The 19,124-nt window shown below is 47.3% G+C and overlaps 1 protein-coding gene across 1 annotated transcript in view; it reads right to left on the bottom strand.

Moving 5' to 3' along the window:
* Window positions 1-1,401: 1,401 nt before the first annotated feature.
* The window catches only part of FA2H (fatty acid 2-hydroxylase), an 83,786-nt gene continuing 66,063 nt past the window's right edge, over window positions 1,402-19,124 (bottom strand). Inside the window, exons 3-7 of the mRNA XM_070952964.1 lie at window positions 18,121-18,263; window positions 15,952-16,058; window positions 13,812-13,984; window positions 3,808-4,060; window positions 1,402-1,870 (exon numbers count right to left, since the gene is read on the bottom strand). Coding sequence (XP_070809065.1) covers window positions 1,794-1,870; window positions 3,808-4,060; window positions 13,812-13,984; window positions 15,952-16,058; window positions 18,121-18,263 — 753 coding nt within the window. The 3' untranslated portion in view covers window positions 1,402-1,793. The remainder of the gene's footprint in view (window positions 1,871-3,807; window positions 4,061-13,811; window positions 13,985-15,951; window positions 16,059-18,120; window positions 18,264-19,124) is intronic.

Raw genomic sequence — 19,124 nt, forward strand, 5'->3', positions numbered from 1 at the left:
ATAGACCACTCTCACCGGAAAAAGACTTTACCTGTCAGGAAATTTCTCCTTACTTCTAGGTAGCTTTACTCCTTGATTAGTTTTCAGCCATCATTTCTTGTCCTGTCCTCAGGTACTTTGAAGAATAGGCTGACTCCTCTGTGACAGCTCCTCAAAATTGGAAGACCTGCTATCATGTCACCCGTGTCTCTTTTTTTGTGTGACTAAACATACCGAATTCCCACAATTCATGTAGTTTCACCTCCAGCCCTCTAATCCTCTTGGTTGCTCTTCTCTGCACTCTTTCTAGAGTCTCAATATCTTGTTTGCATTGTGGTGACCAAAGCAGTATAAAGTGGTGCTATCACTTCATGTGACCGATTATTCTATATTCTCCAAAGAGCAATCAAGAGCTTCCAAAGTGTATCCATGTAGGTCAGGGGTGAAATGCTCCCGGTTCGGATCGGATCACTCGATCCGGTAACGATGAAGGCGGGTGGTTCAGAGAACCGGTGGCAAAAATCTCTGCCCCCCCATGCCCAGCTGAGCCACACAATCATCAGAGGCTTCTTTTTTTACTTTTAAAAGCATTTTTTCTACAACCTGTTCGGCCCAAAAATGCTTTTAAAAGTAAAAAAAAGAAAAGAAAGCCTCTGATGATCGTGCGGTTCAGCTGGGATCATCAGAGGCTTTTAAAAGCATTTTTTTACAACCTCTTCGCCAAAGAGGTTGTAGAAAAAATGGTTTTAAAAGTAAAAAATAAATAAAATTGGCCATGCCCACCATCACATTACCCCCCACCCCCACCAAGCCACGCCCACAGAACCGGTAGTAACAAGTTTTAGATTTCACCACTGATGTAGGTGGTTAAATCACAATCAGCCCTGAGGTTGACAAAGAGTTCCTCGTTTTCACCGGAAACCAGAACCTCTAAGAGCCAGGAGCCCCTGGCAAGACATGTTCTCCCACAAGATCTGCTTAGATGTCCTATGGATAAATTCAATCATTTAGGTTACAAAATAAGATTTTGGTGCTTGGAAAGGGAGCTGAGCAGTAGCTCAGCGAAAGTGGAAAGATTTGGCACAATCCGTAATGGGGGAATGGCTGGTGACGATGATGATGATGATGGAACTTGCTGAGATGTCTAAATTAATTTCTTTGATCACAGATTATCTATGTTTATTGCTAAGTGGAAAGCCCTTAGGGACTTTTTCTGTAAAATAGAAAAAAAATGAACTAACAATTTATGGTTTGGATGATTAGGATTTATATTTAACTTATAGGATTATAAGTTTTATAATTGTACTTATAACTGCTGCAAAATAGATCAGAAACTACTTCTTTGTATCTTATTTTTTTCTATTTTTCTATTCCCCCCCCCCTTTTCTTGCACTTTTAGCTTTCTCTTTGGTTTCTTCTTCGCTCTTTCCTTGCTCTCACTTTATATTAGTTTGCATTAGCTTTCATGTTCTTTCGTTTAAGAAAAATCTTTAATAAAATTATACTTAAATAGAAGGAAATAAAGCTGAGCAGGATTTCTGCTCTGACATCCGTCCCTGACTATGACGCTAAGATGCAACTGGCCCTTTCCCCACCATTTGCTTCTTCACAGCTGCAGGGTGTCTTAAGGCACTCTTCATCCCTGAGAACCTCCCAAAATAAGGCCACAAAGCAGCAGGAAAAGGGGACTCAGTTCTCTCCCCAGTCCAAGTCCAAGTCCAACTAAGGGTTGTTCCAGGCCCTGCAAAGTTCCATCAACGACAGCCGCTGAGACTCTGGTCGCAGCACCAGGGGCCAAGCAGGAACGCTGGACGCTAATCGTTCTTATTCTTTTCTTCTGGAATCAGCGTGTGGAAGGGACGGTCCCAGAATCGGCTGGAAATCCCAAAGCCTGCAGAGGGCAGAGGGGAAAAAAAGAACATACAGGGTGATAACACAAAATACAGAATAACAGAGTTGGAAGGGACTTTGGAGGTCTTCTAGTCCAGCCCCCTGCTCGGGCAGGAAACCCTATACTATTTCAGACAAAAGGTTATCCAGCCTCTTCTTAAAAACTTCCAGTGTTGGAGCATTTACAACTTCTGGAGGCAAGTCGTTCCACTGATTCATTGTTTTAACTGTCAGGAAATTTCTCCTTAGTTCTAAATTGCTTCTCCCCTTGATTAGTTTCCACCCATTGCTTCTTGTCCTGCCCTCAGGGGCTTTGGAGAATAGCTGTACTCCCTCTTCTTTGTGGCAGCCCCTGAGATATTGGAAGACTGCCCTCGTGTCTCCCCTAGTCCTTCTTTTCATTAAACTAGACATACCCAATTCCTGCAACCGTTCTTCATATGTTTTAGCCTCCAGTCCTCTAATCATCTTTCTTGCTCTTCTCTGCACTCTTTCTAGAGTCTCCAAGATCCATTTCACAGTTACTGCTATTGAGCCAGGTACCACCTATACTATGCCTGTGTATTTGGGGGTTTTTCAGCATTTGACTTTTTCCCCCTTTTCCACAAGTACCAGGCCCTTTCCCCCCCTGATCAATGAACAAAACTGATCCATTGGTTATAACATTGTGGGCTGAGAGAGACTGTCTGGCCCAAAGCACCAGTGGAGTTTATGCTGCTAAGTGAGAAATTTTTTTAATGGATTGTGCCCGATTTTACGACTTTCCGTGCCACTTTAAGTGAATCACTGCAGTTGTTAAGTTAGGGACAAGATTGTTAAGTGAACTTGGCTTCCCCATTGATTTTACTTGTCAGAAGGCCGCAAAAGTGGATCACATGACCCAGGGACACTGCAACCGTCATAAATATGAATCAGTTGCCAAGAGTCTGAATTTCAATCACGTGACCATGGCGATGCTGCAAAGGTTGTACATGTGAAAAAGGGCCATATGTCTCTTTTTTCAGTGCCGTTGTCACTTCAAACCAGGGGTGAAATCCAGCAGGTTCTGACAGGTTCTGGAGAGCTGGTAGCGGAAATTTTGAGCAGTTCGGAGAAACGGCAAATACCACCTCTGGCTGGCGCCGGTGTGGGGTGGGAATGGAGATTTTGCAATATCCTTCCCCCAGGAGTGAGGAGGGAATGGGGATTTTGCAGTATCCTTCCTCTGGAGCGGGGGGTGGGGAAATGGAGATTTTGCAGTATCCTTCCTCTGGAGCGGGGTGGGAATGGAGATTTTGCAGTATCCTTCCTCTGAAGTGGGGTGGGAATGGGGATTTTGCAATATCCTTCCTCTGGAGTGGAGTGGGAATGGGGATTTTGCAATAGCTTTCCCCTGGAGTGGGGTGGGAATGGAGATTTTGCAGTATCCTTCCCCTGCCACGCCCACCAAGCCACGCCCACAGAACCAGTAGGAAAAATTTTGGATTTCACCCCTGCTTCAAACAGTCAGTAAGTGAACTGTTGTAAGTCAAGGACTACCTGTATAGCCCACAGCAGGATAACAAGCAGAGCAAAAGCTCAGAATTGTATTTTTAATATTTGGGAGATTCTGTTCACGAAGCCTTCCAATTAAGCCGAATTAGCTCAACTGATTTCAAATTCTTATGTTAATGTTAGTCACTGCAAATGTCAAAAAATGCCAAGCGTCTGAATTTCAATCCTGCCACCACAGGGATGCTGCAAGGGTCGTAACTGTGAAAAACGGTCATTAGCCACATTTTTCGGTCCCGTTGCAACTTCAAACGGTCCCTAAGTGGACGGTTGTAAGTCAAAAACTACCTGTACTGACTTAGCTCGGCCCCTGGAAGCCAAGATGCTTGAAAGCAAAGACAGGGACCTCAATGCCCAGCTGCACCTTTCGCCCCCCCTCCCCTCCCCCTCCCCAGTGCCCTCCCTCACCTGCTTTCTGGTGTTCGAAGTGGTGTTTGATGTGGTAGCTCTTCAGACCGGAGAGGTAGGTGCCTTCTTCGGGCGAGCCATAGTGCAAGTAGTAATGCATCATGTCGTAAATAATGTAGCCAAGGATTCCTCCGCACAGGATGGAGAGTCCAAATTCTCCAGGGAAAACCACTTGAGCAAGAAAGTAGAAGAAGAAGAAGAGCAAGGAGGCCGGCACAGGTGGGAAGACCAGGCGGGAGCTGTCGAACGGGGACTGCGAGAGAGGAGAGGGGACAAAATGGGATCTCAGTCTCAGAGAGAACGGTGGGTTTCTCCGCTTCTGCAACTTTAAGCTCTGTGGACTTCAACTCCCAGAATTCCCCCAGCCAGCAGTTCTGAGAGTTGAAGTCAGAATAACAACAGTTGGAAGGGACCTTGGAGGTCTTCTAGTCCAACCCCCTGCTCAAGCAGGAAGCCCTTTGCCATTTCATATAAATTGTTCACCAGTCTCTTCTTTAAAACTTCCAGTGTTGGAGCACCCAGAACTTCTGAAGGCAACTTCTGTTCCACCAGTTGATTGTTCTCACTGTTAGGAAGTTTCTCCTTAATTCCAGATTCCTTCTCTCCTTGATTAGCTTCCATCCATGCTTCTGGTTCTGCCTTCAGGTCCTTTGGAGAATAAATTGACCCTTTCCTCTCTGGGGCAGCCCCTCAAATATTGGAAGACTGCTATCATGTCTCCCCTGGTCCTTCTTTGCATTAAACTAGACATACCCAGTTCCTGCAACCGTTCTTCATATGTTTTAGCCTCAAGTTGGCTTGGAACCCTGACACCAGTCCCCTAATCATCAATTCCCTTACAGGCTACATCCAGTATTTTAAGGGCATCTGTTAAGATGGCAGCCACTGGGCATGACTGAAGCTCACCTCAGCCCTTTTGTTCACATCAGGGGTGAAATGCTCCCGGTTCAGACCGGATCGCCCGATCCAGTAGCGATGGCGGCAGGTAGTTCAGAGAACCGGTAGCAAAAATCCCTGGGCCCCCCCATGCCCAGCTGAGCCGTGTGATCATCAGAGGCTTTTTTTTTTCCTTTTAAAAGCAATTTTTTAAAAAAGCATTTTTTCTACAACCTCTTCGGCAGAAAAAAATGCTTTTAAAAGTAAAAAAAAAAAGCCTCTGATGATCCGCGGCTCAGCTGGGATCGTCAGAGGCTTTTAAAAGCATTTTTTTCTGCAACTTTTACTTTTACTTTACTTTTATTGAATTTCTATACCGCCCTACTCCCGAAGGACTCAGGGCGGTGTACAGCCATGAAATAAAACACATAAATATACAAAATTTAAAATCGAATAAAATAGATTAAATAAATTTGGCTGAATTTCTACCCATAATTTAAAATACCCATAATTTTAAAATACAATTAAAAATTTAAAATTTTCATTTAAAAGGGAGAAAATTTAGGCGAGGCCCGCTTGATGAAATAAAAGCGTCTTCAACTCGCGGTGGAAGGTGCGCAGATCCGGGATCCTCCGTATCTCTGGGGGGAGCTCATTCCAGATCGTCGGTGCCCCCACAGAGAAGGCTCTCCCCCTAGGGGCCGACAGCCGACATTGTTTGGCCGACGGCACCTGGAGGAGCCCCTCTCTGTGGGAGCGTACTGGTCGGTGGGAGGCTGTTGGTGGTAGTAGGCGGTCCCGTAGATAACCAGGTCCTAAGCCATGGAGCGCTTTAAAGGTGGTAACCAGAACCTTGAAGCGCACCCGGAAGACCACCGGGAGCCAGTGCAGCTCGCGCAGGAGAGGTGTTACATGGGAGCTCCATGTTGCTCCCATAACCACCCGCGCGGCGGCACTCTGCGCCAGTTGGAGCCTCCGGGTGCACCTCAAGGGGAGCCCCATGTAGAGAGCATTACAATAGTAACCTCTTAAGGTTGTAGAAAAAATGCTTTTAAAAGTAAAAAAAAAAAAGTTGGCCATGCCCACCCAGTCACATTACCCCCCCCAAGCCACGCCCACGGAACTGGTAGTAACAAATTTTATATTAACCCCTGGTTCACATGATGCACATCAAAAGGCTTTTGATCCCACAGACCATCAGCTTGATTTTTGGGGCACCCCCACTCCCCCACTGAACATCTGGCACTAATAACCTTGCAGTAACTCCATTGGGGCGGGAATTGTGACAAATTCTACTTCTCTTCTGGATCTTGGCTTTCTCTAAAATGGAAACCCCCATCCTCAGCTGAGGTGGTAACATCAGGGCTGGGGAAGATCCAAAATTCTTTCAGCTTCTTCCTGCTTTGAGGATTAAAATGCCAAGCAAGGGTGTTGAACTTTGTGGAGAGTTGAGTGGCACGGAATGGCAGAGCCTTAACACGCCTAAATTGCAGAGAGGCTGGCCAAATATGATAGAAGACTGAGTCATAAGCAAAGCTAATTCCAATGATGTGATTTCACAAAAAGCGTGGGCCTTTGGATAAAATTAGGTGGGTGGAAGGTGCGACCGGATCCCTCTAGGACAGAGGGGGTCCCCTGTGAAGGGACAGCAGGTGCTGGTAGATCCCTACCTCCAGGGGCCACTTGGTGCATCTTGCTCTCCCCATACAGATCCAACTGGTCCAGAATGCGGCCGCGCGGGTGATTATGGGAGCGACATGGTGCTCCCATGTAATACCTCTCCTGCACGAACTGCACTGGCTTCCGGTGGTCTTCCGGGTGCGATTCAAGGTGTTGGTTACTATCTTCAGAGCGCTCCATGGCTTAGGACTTTGGGTACTTACAAGATCGCCTTCTGCTACCGATAGCCTCCCACCGGCCAGTACGTTCCCACAGAGAGGGACTCCTCGGGGTGCTGTCAGTCAGACAATGTCGACTGGCGACTCCCAGGGGGAGATCCTTCTCTGTGGGGGCACCTGCCATCTGGAACGAACTGCCCCGGGATTTACGGATGATCCCTGACCTACGCACCTTTCGTCGTGCCCTCAAAACGCTGTTCTTTCAACAAGCTGGGCTGGCCTGAATACCAAGATCAATTTTAAGTTATATGGGTTGTCTTTGTCTTAATTGAAATGGGCCAAATTATTTAATTCCTTTTAAACTGTTTTAAATTTTATATGTGTTCGTTTTTAATTTTGGCTGTGCACCACCCTGAGTCCTTCGGGAGAAGGGCAGTATAAAAATTAAATAAATAAATAAATAAATACAGGTAGAAAGGCAATTAATGGGAACAATGACCCAGCCCTGTCAAATCCAGCCGGGCATCCCTTAAATCAGTGGTTCTCAACCTTCCTAATGCCGCGACCCTTTAATACAGTTCCTCATGTTGTGGTGACCCCCAACCAGGGGTGGGTTCTAAATTTCTTTTACTACCGGTTCTGTGGGCATGGCTTATTTTCTGGGCATGGCTTGGAGGCCATGTGACCGAGTGGGCGTGGCTAGCTGGTCATGTGACCGGGTGGCCATGGCTATGTGTATAGGGACTACTCAGAGGGCTGAAAAAAAATCATTTCTGACAGGTCCTCACACTTTTGACTGGTCCTCACACTTATGACCATCCTCACATTTATGCCTGTGCAGCATTCTTAACAACCATGTCACTCATTTCACAACTGCTTCTCTTCAACATGGTATAAGATAGGGCAAAAAACGTAAAATGTGAGGACAGTCGTAAATTCGAGGACTGGTCAAAAGTGCGAGGACCAGTCAAAAATAACTTTTTCAGCCCTCTGAGTAGTCCCTGTGCACAAAAGGACTACCCAGAGGGCTGAAAAATGTGATTTCTGACAGGTCCTCGCACTTTTGACCGGTCTTCGCACTTATGACTGGTCATCATTTATGTCCATTGTAGCATTCTTAACAACCATGTCACTCATTTCACAACTGCTTCTCTTCACCATGGTGACAAGATAGGGCAAAAACGTAAAATGTGAGGACAGTCGTAAGTTCGAGGACTGGTCAAAAGTGCGAGGACCAGTCAAAAATAACTTTTTCAGCCCTCTGAGTAGTCCATATGCATAAAAGGATACAGCAATAGAGAGGGATGAAGGAAGGGAAGGGAAATTAGAATAGGAGTGAAGGTAAGAGACGGAGGAAGAGAGGAGGAGAAGGAGAAAGAGGAAGTAGGGAGAAGAAGAAGAGGGGGGGAAGAGAAAGTAAGTAAGAAAGAAAAGACAAAGGTGGTAGGTTTGAGGAGAAAGATTGCTGTACAATAAAAAAGATGAAAGGGAAGAAAGCCAACCTCAAACAAATATAAAGATATTAAGATAAAGAATGAATTGTTAAACTTTAAAGAATAAAAGAGAACAAATAGGAATAAATAGCAATAATTAGAAACACACATACAAACATACAACATATTTTCTTTGAACAGAGTATTTGGCCGGTCCACAAATTTAAACAGTTGTAGGAGGTTAGCAGCCACCCCTTTCCTAGAAGAATGAAATATTTTGGGAAATATTAAAAAGGCAGAATATTATATTTCCCTGGATTTAATTTAATTTAATTTAATTTCGAATTTATATACCGCCCTTCTCCCTGAGGACTCAGGGCGGTGTACAGCCAAGATAAAAAACATAAAATACAAATATTAAAACATTTAAAAATATATATAAAATTTGGCCCAAAAAATTAAGAATCGCAGACTAATTAAAAGAATTTAAAAATTTTAAAAATTTCTTCTTAAGCCAACCCGGCTTGATGAAAAAGATAGGTTTTCAGGGAACGACGGAAGGCATTGAGGTCCTGGATTCTTCTTATCTCCAGGGGCAACTGATTCCAGAGGGTGGGAGCCCCCACAGAGAAGGCCCTCCCCCTGGGGGCCACCAGCCTACATTGTTTGGCTGATGGCACCCTGAGGAGGCCCTCTCTGTGGGAGCGCACGGGTCGATGGGAGGTCATTGGTAGCAGCAGGCGGTCTCGGAGATAGCTAGGCCCTATGCCATGGAGCGCTTTAAAGGTGATAACCAACACCTTGAAGCGCACCCGGAAGACCACCGGAAGCCAGTGCAGCTCGCGCAGGAGCGGTGTTACATGGGAGCGCCATGTTGCTCCCATCACTACCCGCGCTGCTGCATTCTGGACCAGCTGGAGCCTCCGGGTGCTCTTCAAGGGGAGCCCCATGTAGAGAGCGTTACAGTAGTCAAGGCGAGAGGTGACGAGGGCGTGAGTGACTGTGCACAAGGAATCCCGATCAAGAAAGGGCCGCAACTGGCGAATCAGGCGAACCTGATAAAAGGTCCCCCTGGTAACAGCCGTCAGATGTTCCTCCAAAGACAGCTGCCTATCCAGGAGGACTCCCAGATTGCGAGCCCCTTCAGTGGGGGCCAAAGACTCGCCCCCAATAGTCAGTGATGGAGTCAACTGACTATATCGGGATGCCGGGAGCCACAGCCACTCAGTCTTGGAAGGGTTGAGCCTGAGCCTGTTCCTCCCCATCCAGATCCGCACAGCCTCCAGGCACTAGGACATCACTTCAAGGGCATCGTTGGGGTGGCCTGGGGTGGAGATGTACAGCTGGGTGTCATCAGCGTACTGGTGGTATCTCACCCCAAAGCCACGGATGATCTCGCCCAGTGGCTTCACATAAATGTTGAACAGAAGGGGCGAGAGGACCGATCCCTGCGGCACTCCACAAATGAGAGGCCTCGAGGTCGACCTCTGCCCCCCTGCCAACACAAACTGCGACCGGTCGGAGAGAAAGGAGGAGAACCACCGTAACACGGTGCCTCCCACCCCCAACTCTTCCAGCCGGTGCAGCATGATACCATGGTCGATGGTATCAAAAGCCTCTGAGAGATCTAATAGGACCAGAACAGAGGAATAACCCCTGTCCCGAGCCCTCCAGAGATCATCAACCAACGCGACCAATGCCGTTTCCGTGCTGTGCCCAGACCTGAAACCCGACTGGAACGGATCTAGATAGGATGTTTCCTCCAGGAATTGTGGAAACTGTTGCGCGACCACACTCTCAACAACCTTCGCAATGAAGCGAAGGTTGGAGACAGGACGATAGTTAGCCAATATTGCTGGATCCAGGGACGGCTTCTTGAGGAGAGGCCTCACCACCGCCTCTTTCAGGGCAGCGGGGAAGTGACCCTCACTCAAGGAAGCATTAATGACGCCCTGGAGCCAGCCTCGTGTAACCTCCCGGGAAGCCAGTACCAACCAGGAGGGACACGGGTCCAGTAAACATGTGGCCGCACTAAGTCTCCCCAAAATCCTGTCCACATCATCGGGAGTCACAGCATCAAACTCCTCCCAGATAACATTCTCAAGACTGTTCCTCGTCACCCTGCCCTGATCTACCCAGTCAGAGTCCAAATCCCCCCGGATCTGAGCGATTTTGTCATACAGGTATTGTCCGAAATCCTCCGCCCTGCCTTCTAAGGGATCCTCCCGCACTCCCAGATGGAGCAGGGCGCGGGTCACCCTAAACAGGGCGGCCGGACGATTCCCTGATGACGCAATAGAGGCGGAAAAGTAGTTAGACTTTGCCGTCTTTATCGCCACTAGGTAGGCCTTAATATGCGACCTTACCAGTGTTCGATCAGATTCAGCGAGACTGGCCCTCCAACCGCTCTCCAGGCGTCTTTTCCGGCGCTTCATTTCCCTCAGCTCCTCAGTAAACCAAGGAGCCACCCGGGATCGGCATCGGGTCAGAGGCCGCAAAGGCACAACTCGGTCCAAGGCCCCACCAGCCGCCCGATCCCAGGCGGCTACCAGGTCCTCGGCCGAGTCATGTGCTAGATCCTCAGGAAATGGCCCAAGCTCCGTCTGGAACCTATCAGGATCCATCAGGCGCCTGGGGCGGATCCATCTAATTGGGTCCGCCTCCCTGCGGCGAGGGGTCGCGGTTCGAAGATCTAGGCGAAGGAGTGAGTGGTCAGTCCATGACAAGGGTTCCATGTCTATATCCCCTATAACAAGACCACTCAACCACTGGCCAGAGACAAAAATCAGATCCAGAGTGTGACCTCCCCTGTGAGTAGGGCCATGAACTAACTGGGTCAGGTCCATGGCCGTCATGGAAGCCATGAACTCCCGAGCCACCTCAGACGTTTCACCGACAGATGGCAAGTTGAAATCACCCATGACTAAAAGCCTGGGTGTATCTACTGCCACCGTGGCTATCACGTCGAGTAGCTCAGGAAGGGCTGTTGCCACGCGGCAGGGAGCCAGGTACGTAAGCAACAAGCCCATCTGAACCCCACGGCCCCACCTCACAAGGAGGGACTCACATCCGGCTATCTGAGGCACAGTGGTCTCCCTCGGATCCAGATCCTCGTTAATAATAACCGCCACCCCCCCCGCCCCTCCCCTGGGCCCTCGGCTGATGGAATGCTCTGAAGCCTGGTGGGCACATTTCAACCAGAGGGACGCCACCCTCCGGGCCCAACCAGGTCTCCGTAATACCCGCCAGGTCCGCTCCTCCCTCTTGTATAAGATCGTGAATGAGGGGGGCCTTATTAACCACGGACCTGGCATTGCATAACATCAGCCGAAGGCCCAGATCCTGAGTATCTAAGCCACCTAGTCTCCAAGAGGAGCCATGGGGACCGGGGCAAGCAATTGCTCTCAAACAGCGAGTGCGAGCCCCCAACACATGATATGGTCCCCTGGATGAGAAATGGAGAAGCATATTTTACAGACAAAGCAGCTCCCACCTTCCTGCCCCCCACCCTTTGTTAATGGGCCAGAGGCAGAAAGTCAATCCTTTGTCAAAGGACATTTGCAACACAATAGCAACAGAAACTAACACAATGGGCCCCATCAAGCCATGTGATCCTGTCCACTATTAAAACATCTTTCCAAACAGTCTCCATGTTTCCAGTGTCTTTTTCCCCACTTGGAGCAGAACCCAGAAGGATATTTCTTCCAACACAGTATTTAGTCATTTCAATTAAATTTACAATTTCTATATTTCCTTTTTACCATATTTATTCCTCAACTATTTTTAAAAAAAAACAATATTACCCTTCATCCTCATCTCTAATCTTAATCAAATTCAATTTTTCCCTTCTATTCTATATTATACCCCTTTGCATTGTCATCTATTTTTATATCCATCCTCACATTGGTTAATTATGTAATACAGTTGTTTAATACAAATTCAACATTTTAATATAAATCAATTAGTTATATAACTATCTTTTTTGTATATTTATCAATATGAACATGAATATTCCAATTATTTCCATGCAATCCAATTTCTTACAAATCAATTAATTATATTTACCAATAATAACAAACCAAATAATTTCCCCCATATATTCCTCCAACCACAACTTAACCATTTCTGCTTTCAACACAATATACAATTAATAGTATCTCAATTATTACAATTCCCTAGTTAAATAGAGCTTTTTTTCTTTTGTGTTTTAAAATCTTGAACCTCCTCTTGCCCTAAATTTCCCATTGTTTGCAGTTTTGTACCTACCTTTTTTGGTGAGGAAAAAGAAAAAGAAACCTCTCTGCCTCATTTTGTCACGTTGCAGCTAAGACCCTGCTTTCGCTTTCTCTTTTCAGTATAGCTAGGGGGAAAAAAACTTGCTCCAGGAATTTACCTCTTTGCAGCTAGCTCTTTGAAGCCCGGGCAAGAATTTAAAGTTTTTTTCCCTCTAGCCATCAGCTGGGACTCCGGAGCAGCAATAGATTGGGAGTGGGCGGGGTAAGCGATCCAGCAGAGGCAGAGGGTGAGTGAAGGCGTGGGGGGGGGCGAGAGAGGGCTTTGGCGACCCCTGGGAAATGGCCATTCGACCCCCAAAGGGGTCGCGACCCCCAGGTTGAGAACTGCTGCCTTAAATAAACTTCAGGAACAGACTGGGAGAGAACAAGCTGAGGATATTGTACAGAATTGTCCTAAGTTGGGCAACAACTTAACCTGACACAGAACATTTTGAGACGCATCATGCCATTGACTTCCAACTCCCTTTGGTGCAGTAGAATAGGGTAATAACATCAAACAGTGACTTTTTATTTTTATCTAGTACGGGGGTCTGCAACCTTAAACACTCAAAGAGCCATTTGGACCCGTTTCCCGCAGAAAAGAAAACACCGGGAGCCACAAAACCCTTCCAGTTCCTGACTATTTCTTGAGCGGCCACAAAACTAGCATACATAGTTGAATTAAACGTTCTGTTTTTCTTCTGAAACTTTTCTTTTCTTGGATTTATACATGGTGGGCCCACCAGTGGTTGAAAAGCTCAATAAATCGCGTGCCGGTGGGAGTTGCACATTGCCAGTTGTGACGCATATTTTGAATGACAAGGAGCCACAGCAGAGGGGTGAAAGAGCCACATGCGGCTCCAGAGCCGCAGGTTGCTGACCCCTGGCCTAGTAGATTAAACTAGCCATTTCCGTAACACCACATCTATCTAATCGGTAAAGCCCAAAATCGAAGTTTCCTTGTTTTCTAACCTCAAGCACAAAGTCCAGAAGCGGTTTCCAAGTAGAAACAAAGGTATTTGTATTTTCCCTTCCCTATTTCTCCTTCTTTTTGTTTTTGCATATTTTTTTTGTTACTCCAAACTTTTATTGAGTTATAAGATAAAATAAGATAGAAAATAGGGAAGAAAATAGGAAAACAACAGAGAGGAAGGTGGGCGGGGGGAGAGAAGAGTGAGGAAGGATTAGGAAAAAGAAAAAGAAGCATTGGCTTCCGACTCTCTCTGTTGCAGTAAAATAAGGCATTAATCACAACTTTTTTGTTTTTTCATAATAATATAAAGTAGCCATTTCTATCAGGATCCATCAGTCTAATCGGTAAAACCCAAAATCAAATCAATTTTTTTGGTATGTTATATCATAAATTAATACAATTGTTATAAACTGTCAAGTTGACCCATCAAGTCAGCCTTGACTTTTCCACGGCTGACAGTTTTCCAATATTGGAAGTCCTCTTCAATGCACGAAATTGCTGAGCTAAGCCTCCCTTTGGGCTGCCCTTGAGCTGGTCATGTTGTTGAGACAGGCCCAGATGTTATCTCACCCCAAGCTGCCATCACCCCAGTTTCCCAGGGCTCACCTACCTTGTGATGCTGGCCATGCATCAGAAAATGCAACGTGATCAAGTAGTAGTTGCTGGCTGGAGGGTTCATGTGGAAGAGGAAGCGATGGATGAGATACTCCACCAGGGACCAGATGAATATGCCCAAGACAAAGAGCGGTGGGAACCAGTACTTGTGAACAGGAACGGCATAGGCTATGCAGAGAAAGGGAAAGCGACAATGGATGAGAACAGAAATGGTCCCCTGGAGCAGAACCATATTCAGCAGGTTCTGACAGGTTCCAGAGAACCGGTAGTGGAAATTTTGAGTAGTTCGGAGAACCGGCAAATACCACCTCTGGCTGGCCCGAGAGTGGGGTGGGAATGGGGATTTTGCAATATCCTTCCCCCAGGAGTGGGGAGGGAATGGAGCTTTTGCAGTATCCTTCCCGTGGAGTGGGGTGGGAATGGGGATTTTCCAATATCCTTCCCGTGGAGTGGGGTGGGAATGGGGATTTTCCAATATCCTTCCCCCAGGAGTGGGGAGGGAATGAAGATTTTGCAGTATCCTTCCCTTGGAGTGGGGAGGGAATGGAGCTTTTGCAGTATCCTTCCCCCTGCCACGCCCACCAAGCCACACCCACAGAACCGATAGTAAAAAAATTTGAATTCTACTCTGTTTTCCCCCCAAAATAAGATATCGCCTGATAATAAGCCCAATCGGGCTTTTGAGCACATGGTAATAAGGCCAAGCGTTTATTTCAGGGTTCAAAAAAAATAAGACCCTGTCATTTTTTTCGGAGAAACACGGTACCACTGAGCAGAACCACAAGCCAATGAAGGCTTATTTCCAACAACAGCCAGCCAGCAAGGGGCTCTTCTGGGAAGTCCAGAAACAGGACATGAATGCAATGCTCTGCTTGCCCCCAGCCTCTGGTAGGCAGAGGTAGACGGCTCGTAGAGAAGGAGGTTCAACTGAGCTACCACACATCTCAGAGCGGTGGAGAGGGCCCTCTCGGCTTCAAATTCCCAGCCATGCTGCCTTCAAGAGGGTCTGGCTGGGCTCTCCTTCAGCCTTCGAGTTGAGTCCCACCATGCAGGGGGGTCTCCAAATTGATTTGGCCTTTTTCCCTTCCCAGGAGGAGAGCCAAGGATGCTGGCTCTCTCCACTGCCAAAAGGCCTATTTGTTGCTAGGGATCGGAAAAGGCTGGTGTTTGGGGGCTTGGGAATCTGGACCTTCATCAAGGAGCTTCCAAGGCACAAGCGGAAAGGGGTGTGTGGCCCCCCCCGGTCCCCTCTTCTTTTCTCTCCAAAGTCTTTCTTTCCCCAATGGGGGCAAAAGGATGGAGGGCTCCTCCAATCTGGGAAATCAGCCAGGGCAACGTAGGTAGGACATAGAATAACGGGGTTGGAAGGGACCTTGGAGGTCTTCTAGTCCAACCCCCTGCTCAAGCACTTTTGAGACTTTATCCCATTCTGGAGAGATGGCTGTCCAGCCTCTTCTTGAAAACTTCCAGTGATGGAGCATCCACAATTTCTGAAGGCACCGATTAATTGTTCTCACTGCCAGGAGATTCTCTTTAGTTCTGGCTTGGGTCCCCCTTTAACTACCCTGTTTGTGCTTTGGAGAATGTCGACTGCAGAAAATACATCTTCGGCAACACAGTGGTCAATGCCTAGATTGCTCTATTCCAGGAGTCCGGTGGGACCAGAAGTCGGCAAACGGGCCATTTCCGGCCTCCAGAGGCCCTCCGGGTGTGTGTGTGGAAGGCTGTTTTCGCCCTCCCCAGACTCCTAGAGAGGCTCTGGAGCCTGGAGAAAGCAAAAAACGGGCCTACCGTGCCATTGTGTGCCAACAGTGGGGGGAGCGTGGGGGGGTCGTGTGCACATGGGCAGGGTGTATAGAATTATGGGTGTGGGCACCCCCCCCACGCTTTTGGCACGCGATGGCAAAAAGGCTAGCCATCACTGCTCTAGGCCAAACTGGCTGTTTGCTGACTCTCAGCTGCATCCATCCCCATCAGTTCCTAGATATTTGCCAACAGGGATTCCAAAGCTACTGGCTGAAAGGGGTTGGAGTAAGAGCCTACTTCCCAGGCCCTCTGCTGTCACCATTCTTGGTCCCCTCGAGTGCGGAGGGAGTTTTGTGTGAAAAAGGTCCTGGCTTGCACGGAAGCCTCACCTGATGTGAAGGAGGAAAACAGCTGGGTTTTGCCTTGGGCAAGGGTGGTGTAGCAGTGCCAGCTGAGGAAGAAGACCACTGGTAGCCAGACTATGCAGACAATGTGCCTGGAAGGGAAAAAAACAAGGGTCAAACTGGTTTTTGATTTGTGACGCATCCTGCAGTCGACATTTGGCTTTAGAATGGGGCTGAAGCAGCTTTTTCAGATTCTGCACTGAATCTCTCTCTACCCCAGGGGTGTCAAACTCGAGGCCCGTGGGCTGGATCTTAGATCTGGCGCACTGGGCTGCCCTGGAAACAACGAAGGACCAACTCACGGTGCCTCTGCCAGTGAAAACAGAGCTCAGGAAGGCCTGAGTCCTGGAGCTCCATCTCCCACCCGGAAAAGGGTCTCCAACGTTCCTCTCTCCTTTGGAAGCAAATCCTCTTTACAGCTGCTTGAAGGAAAAGTGGGACGGGAAAAAAAAAGGCACGAGACTTTCTCTACCCAATCAGGTAGAAAACTTTCTTGGCAAGTTTTTTGAGACCTGACCTGAAGAGGAAGTGACTGGTGACCAAGATCATCCAGCTGGCTTTGTGCCCAGAACAGGACTTTTAGGAAGTAAGAACTGTCACAGAAGGCAGCAGCAAGCAATCCAACCTCAGCTGATCTTGGAAATGCTAAACAGAGTTTGAAGTGGAGACCAACAGGAGATCTCAAGACAAATGAACAAGACTGGGAAATAGGAAAAGAGCAGCCTGATGGGGGTCCAGGCAGTCCAAGGAACCAAGTTTGCCTATGCTCTCCCTAAATCAGGGATGGAGAACGATGGGCTACTTCTGCTGACTGCTGGCTGCTTGCGATTTGGCAGTTCGAATCTCATCAGGCTCAGGGTTGACCCAGCCTTCCATCCTTACGAGGTGGGTAAAATGAGGACCCAAATTGTTGGGGGCAAGAGGCTGACTCTGTAAACTGCTTAGAGAGGGCTGTAAAGCACTGTGAAGCAGTATATAAGTCTAAGTGCTACTGCTATTGCTCTCACACTTTTGACTGGACCATGATCTCCAGTGACTCCCAATGATCATGGCAGCAGGATTAAAATACTCTGTCTTCTTCTGGCTTTTTAAGAACTTCTAAGTCTAGTTCTGCAGCCCATGTGGTCCTCATCCAAATATCAGCCAAAACCAAGTCTGCTTGCCATCTGAGATCAGCCATGGCCAGCTCAGTAGCCAGAAATGAAACTCAGCTTTATAGCAATAGCAATCACACTTAGACTCATATACCGCTTCATAATGCTTTACAGCACTCTCTAAGCGGTTTACAGAGTCAGCCGATTGCCTCGGATGTCCGGCTGTGGTATACAGCTTAGCATGAGCTACTTTCAAGACAGATGCAGCTCTGAAGATCTCCCTGAATTTTCAAGTTTTCAAGTCCATGGGAAATAGCAATCGCAATAGCACTTAGACTTATATATCACAGTGCTTTACAGCTCTCTCTAAGCGGTTTAAATTATCAGCCTATTGCCCCCAACGATCTGGGTCCTCAGTTTACTGACTTTGGAAGGACGGAAAGCTGAGTCAACCTTAAGCCAGTGAGAATCAAACTGCTGGCAGTTGGCAGAATTAGCCTGCAATTCTGCATTCTAACCACTGCACCACCACGGCTCTGCCATTGTTGAAGGCACTGAGTAATCCAATAAGAAAATATTTCTGAAACAATGACCCAAAGGATCATTGGTTGTCTAATTTTTACTCTAAATTCATTTTTATTTTGTCCTAGCCTTGGGCATCCAAGCAGAGTGGTAGTGGAGATAAAAAAGATTGCAACTGTGATCAAGGAATTGAAAACATGTTCCTCATTGCAATGCTCCCCAACCACATAGCAATAGCACTTAGACTTATATACCACTTCACAGTGTTTTCTCCAGCTCTCTCTAAACGGTTCACAGAGTCAGCCTCTGGCCCCCAACAATCTGGGTCCTCATTTTACCAACCTCAGAAGGATGGAAGGCTGAGTCAACCTTGAGCTGGTCAGGATCGACTGCCTGGCAGTGAGCAGAGTCAGCCTGCAATGCTGCATCACCACGGCTCTTTATCTTGGCCAGATCTGTTTTCTTGAGACACTGCTTGCATCACTGTGCCTTTTGGTCTGCACCCATCGCATACTCCTGCCCCACATCTGGCGCTTACCATGTTGCCCTGGAGAGGGATTCCAGGAGATCCGAATGGAAGAGGCGAATCGGCCGATCCACTGGCTGGTGCACCCATTCATCGTATTTCTCCCGCAGATGGCCCACTTGCCAGAGTAGAGGCTTTCCCCAGTCCACCAGGTCCTGGAAGGAGAGATTCCACAGCAAAGATCCCGTGATCTTTACAACTGCATTCTCAACAGTCAGAGTTATAACAGAGTTATTCCGACAACCTAGCATGTCAGAAAATTTGATGAATGACACTGCAAAGAATGAGACTCTAGAAAGAGTGCAGAGAAGAGCAACCAGGATGATTAGGGGACTGGAGGCTAAAACATACGATGAACGGTTGCAGGAACTGGGCATGGCTAGTCTAGTGAAGAGAAGGACCAAGGGAGACATGATAGCAGTCTTCCAATATTTGAGGGGCTGCCACAGAGAGGAGGAAGGGGATCAAGCTATTTTCCAAAGCACCTGAAGGCCAGACAAGGAATAACGGGTGGAAACTGATCAAGGAGAGTTTCAACCTAGAAATAAGGATGAATTTTCTGACAGTGAGAACAATTAACCAACGGAACAGAAGTTGCCTTCGGAAATTGTGGGAGCTTCATCAGTGGAAGCTTTCAAGAAGATACTGGACTGCCATCAGTCGGAAATGGTGTAGGGTCTCCTGCTTGGACTAAATGACCTACAAGGTCCCTTCCAACTCTATTAGTCTGTTAAGAAGCAGAACGGTGGGATGCTAAATTCAGGTTTCTAAAAATCCCATCTTTTGTAGAAAGACACAGATTTTCTAACAATTAGGCAATAAAGAGTTGATTTTTTTCCCTTTTAACTTCTTATTTATTTGCTAAATTTATTTGTCCCCATTTTGCTGTGGGGCTTCTCTGGGTGGCTCAAATAAGCACTTGAACCCTCGTGTCTCAGCTTAAGGAAACCAGATTTTATTTACCTGGATTTGTGGGCAAATATAAATTACACAGTCCAATAATATGTGGCCACCCT

Source organism: Pituophis catenifer, unplaced genomic scaffold (assembly GCF_029215685.1).
Source record: "Pituophis catenifer annectens isolate HBS135680 unplaced genomic scaffold, rPitCat1.0.hap2 SCAF_13, whole genome shotgun sequence".
Classification (NCBI taxonomy): domain Eukaryota; kingdom Metazoa; phylum Chordata; class Lepidosauria; order Squamata; family Colubridae; genus Pituophis; species Pituophis catenifer.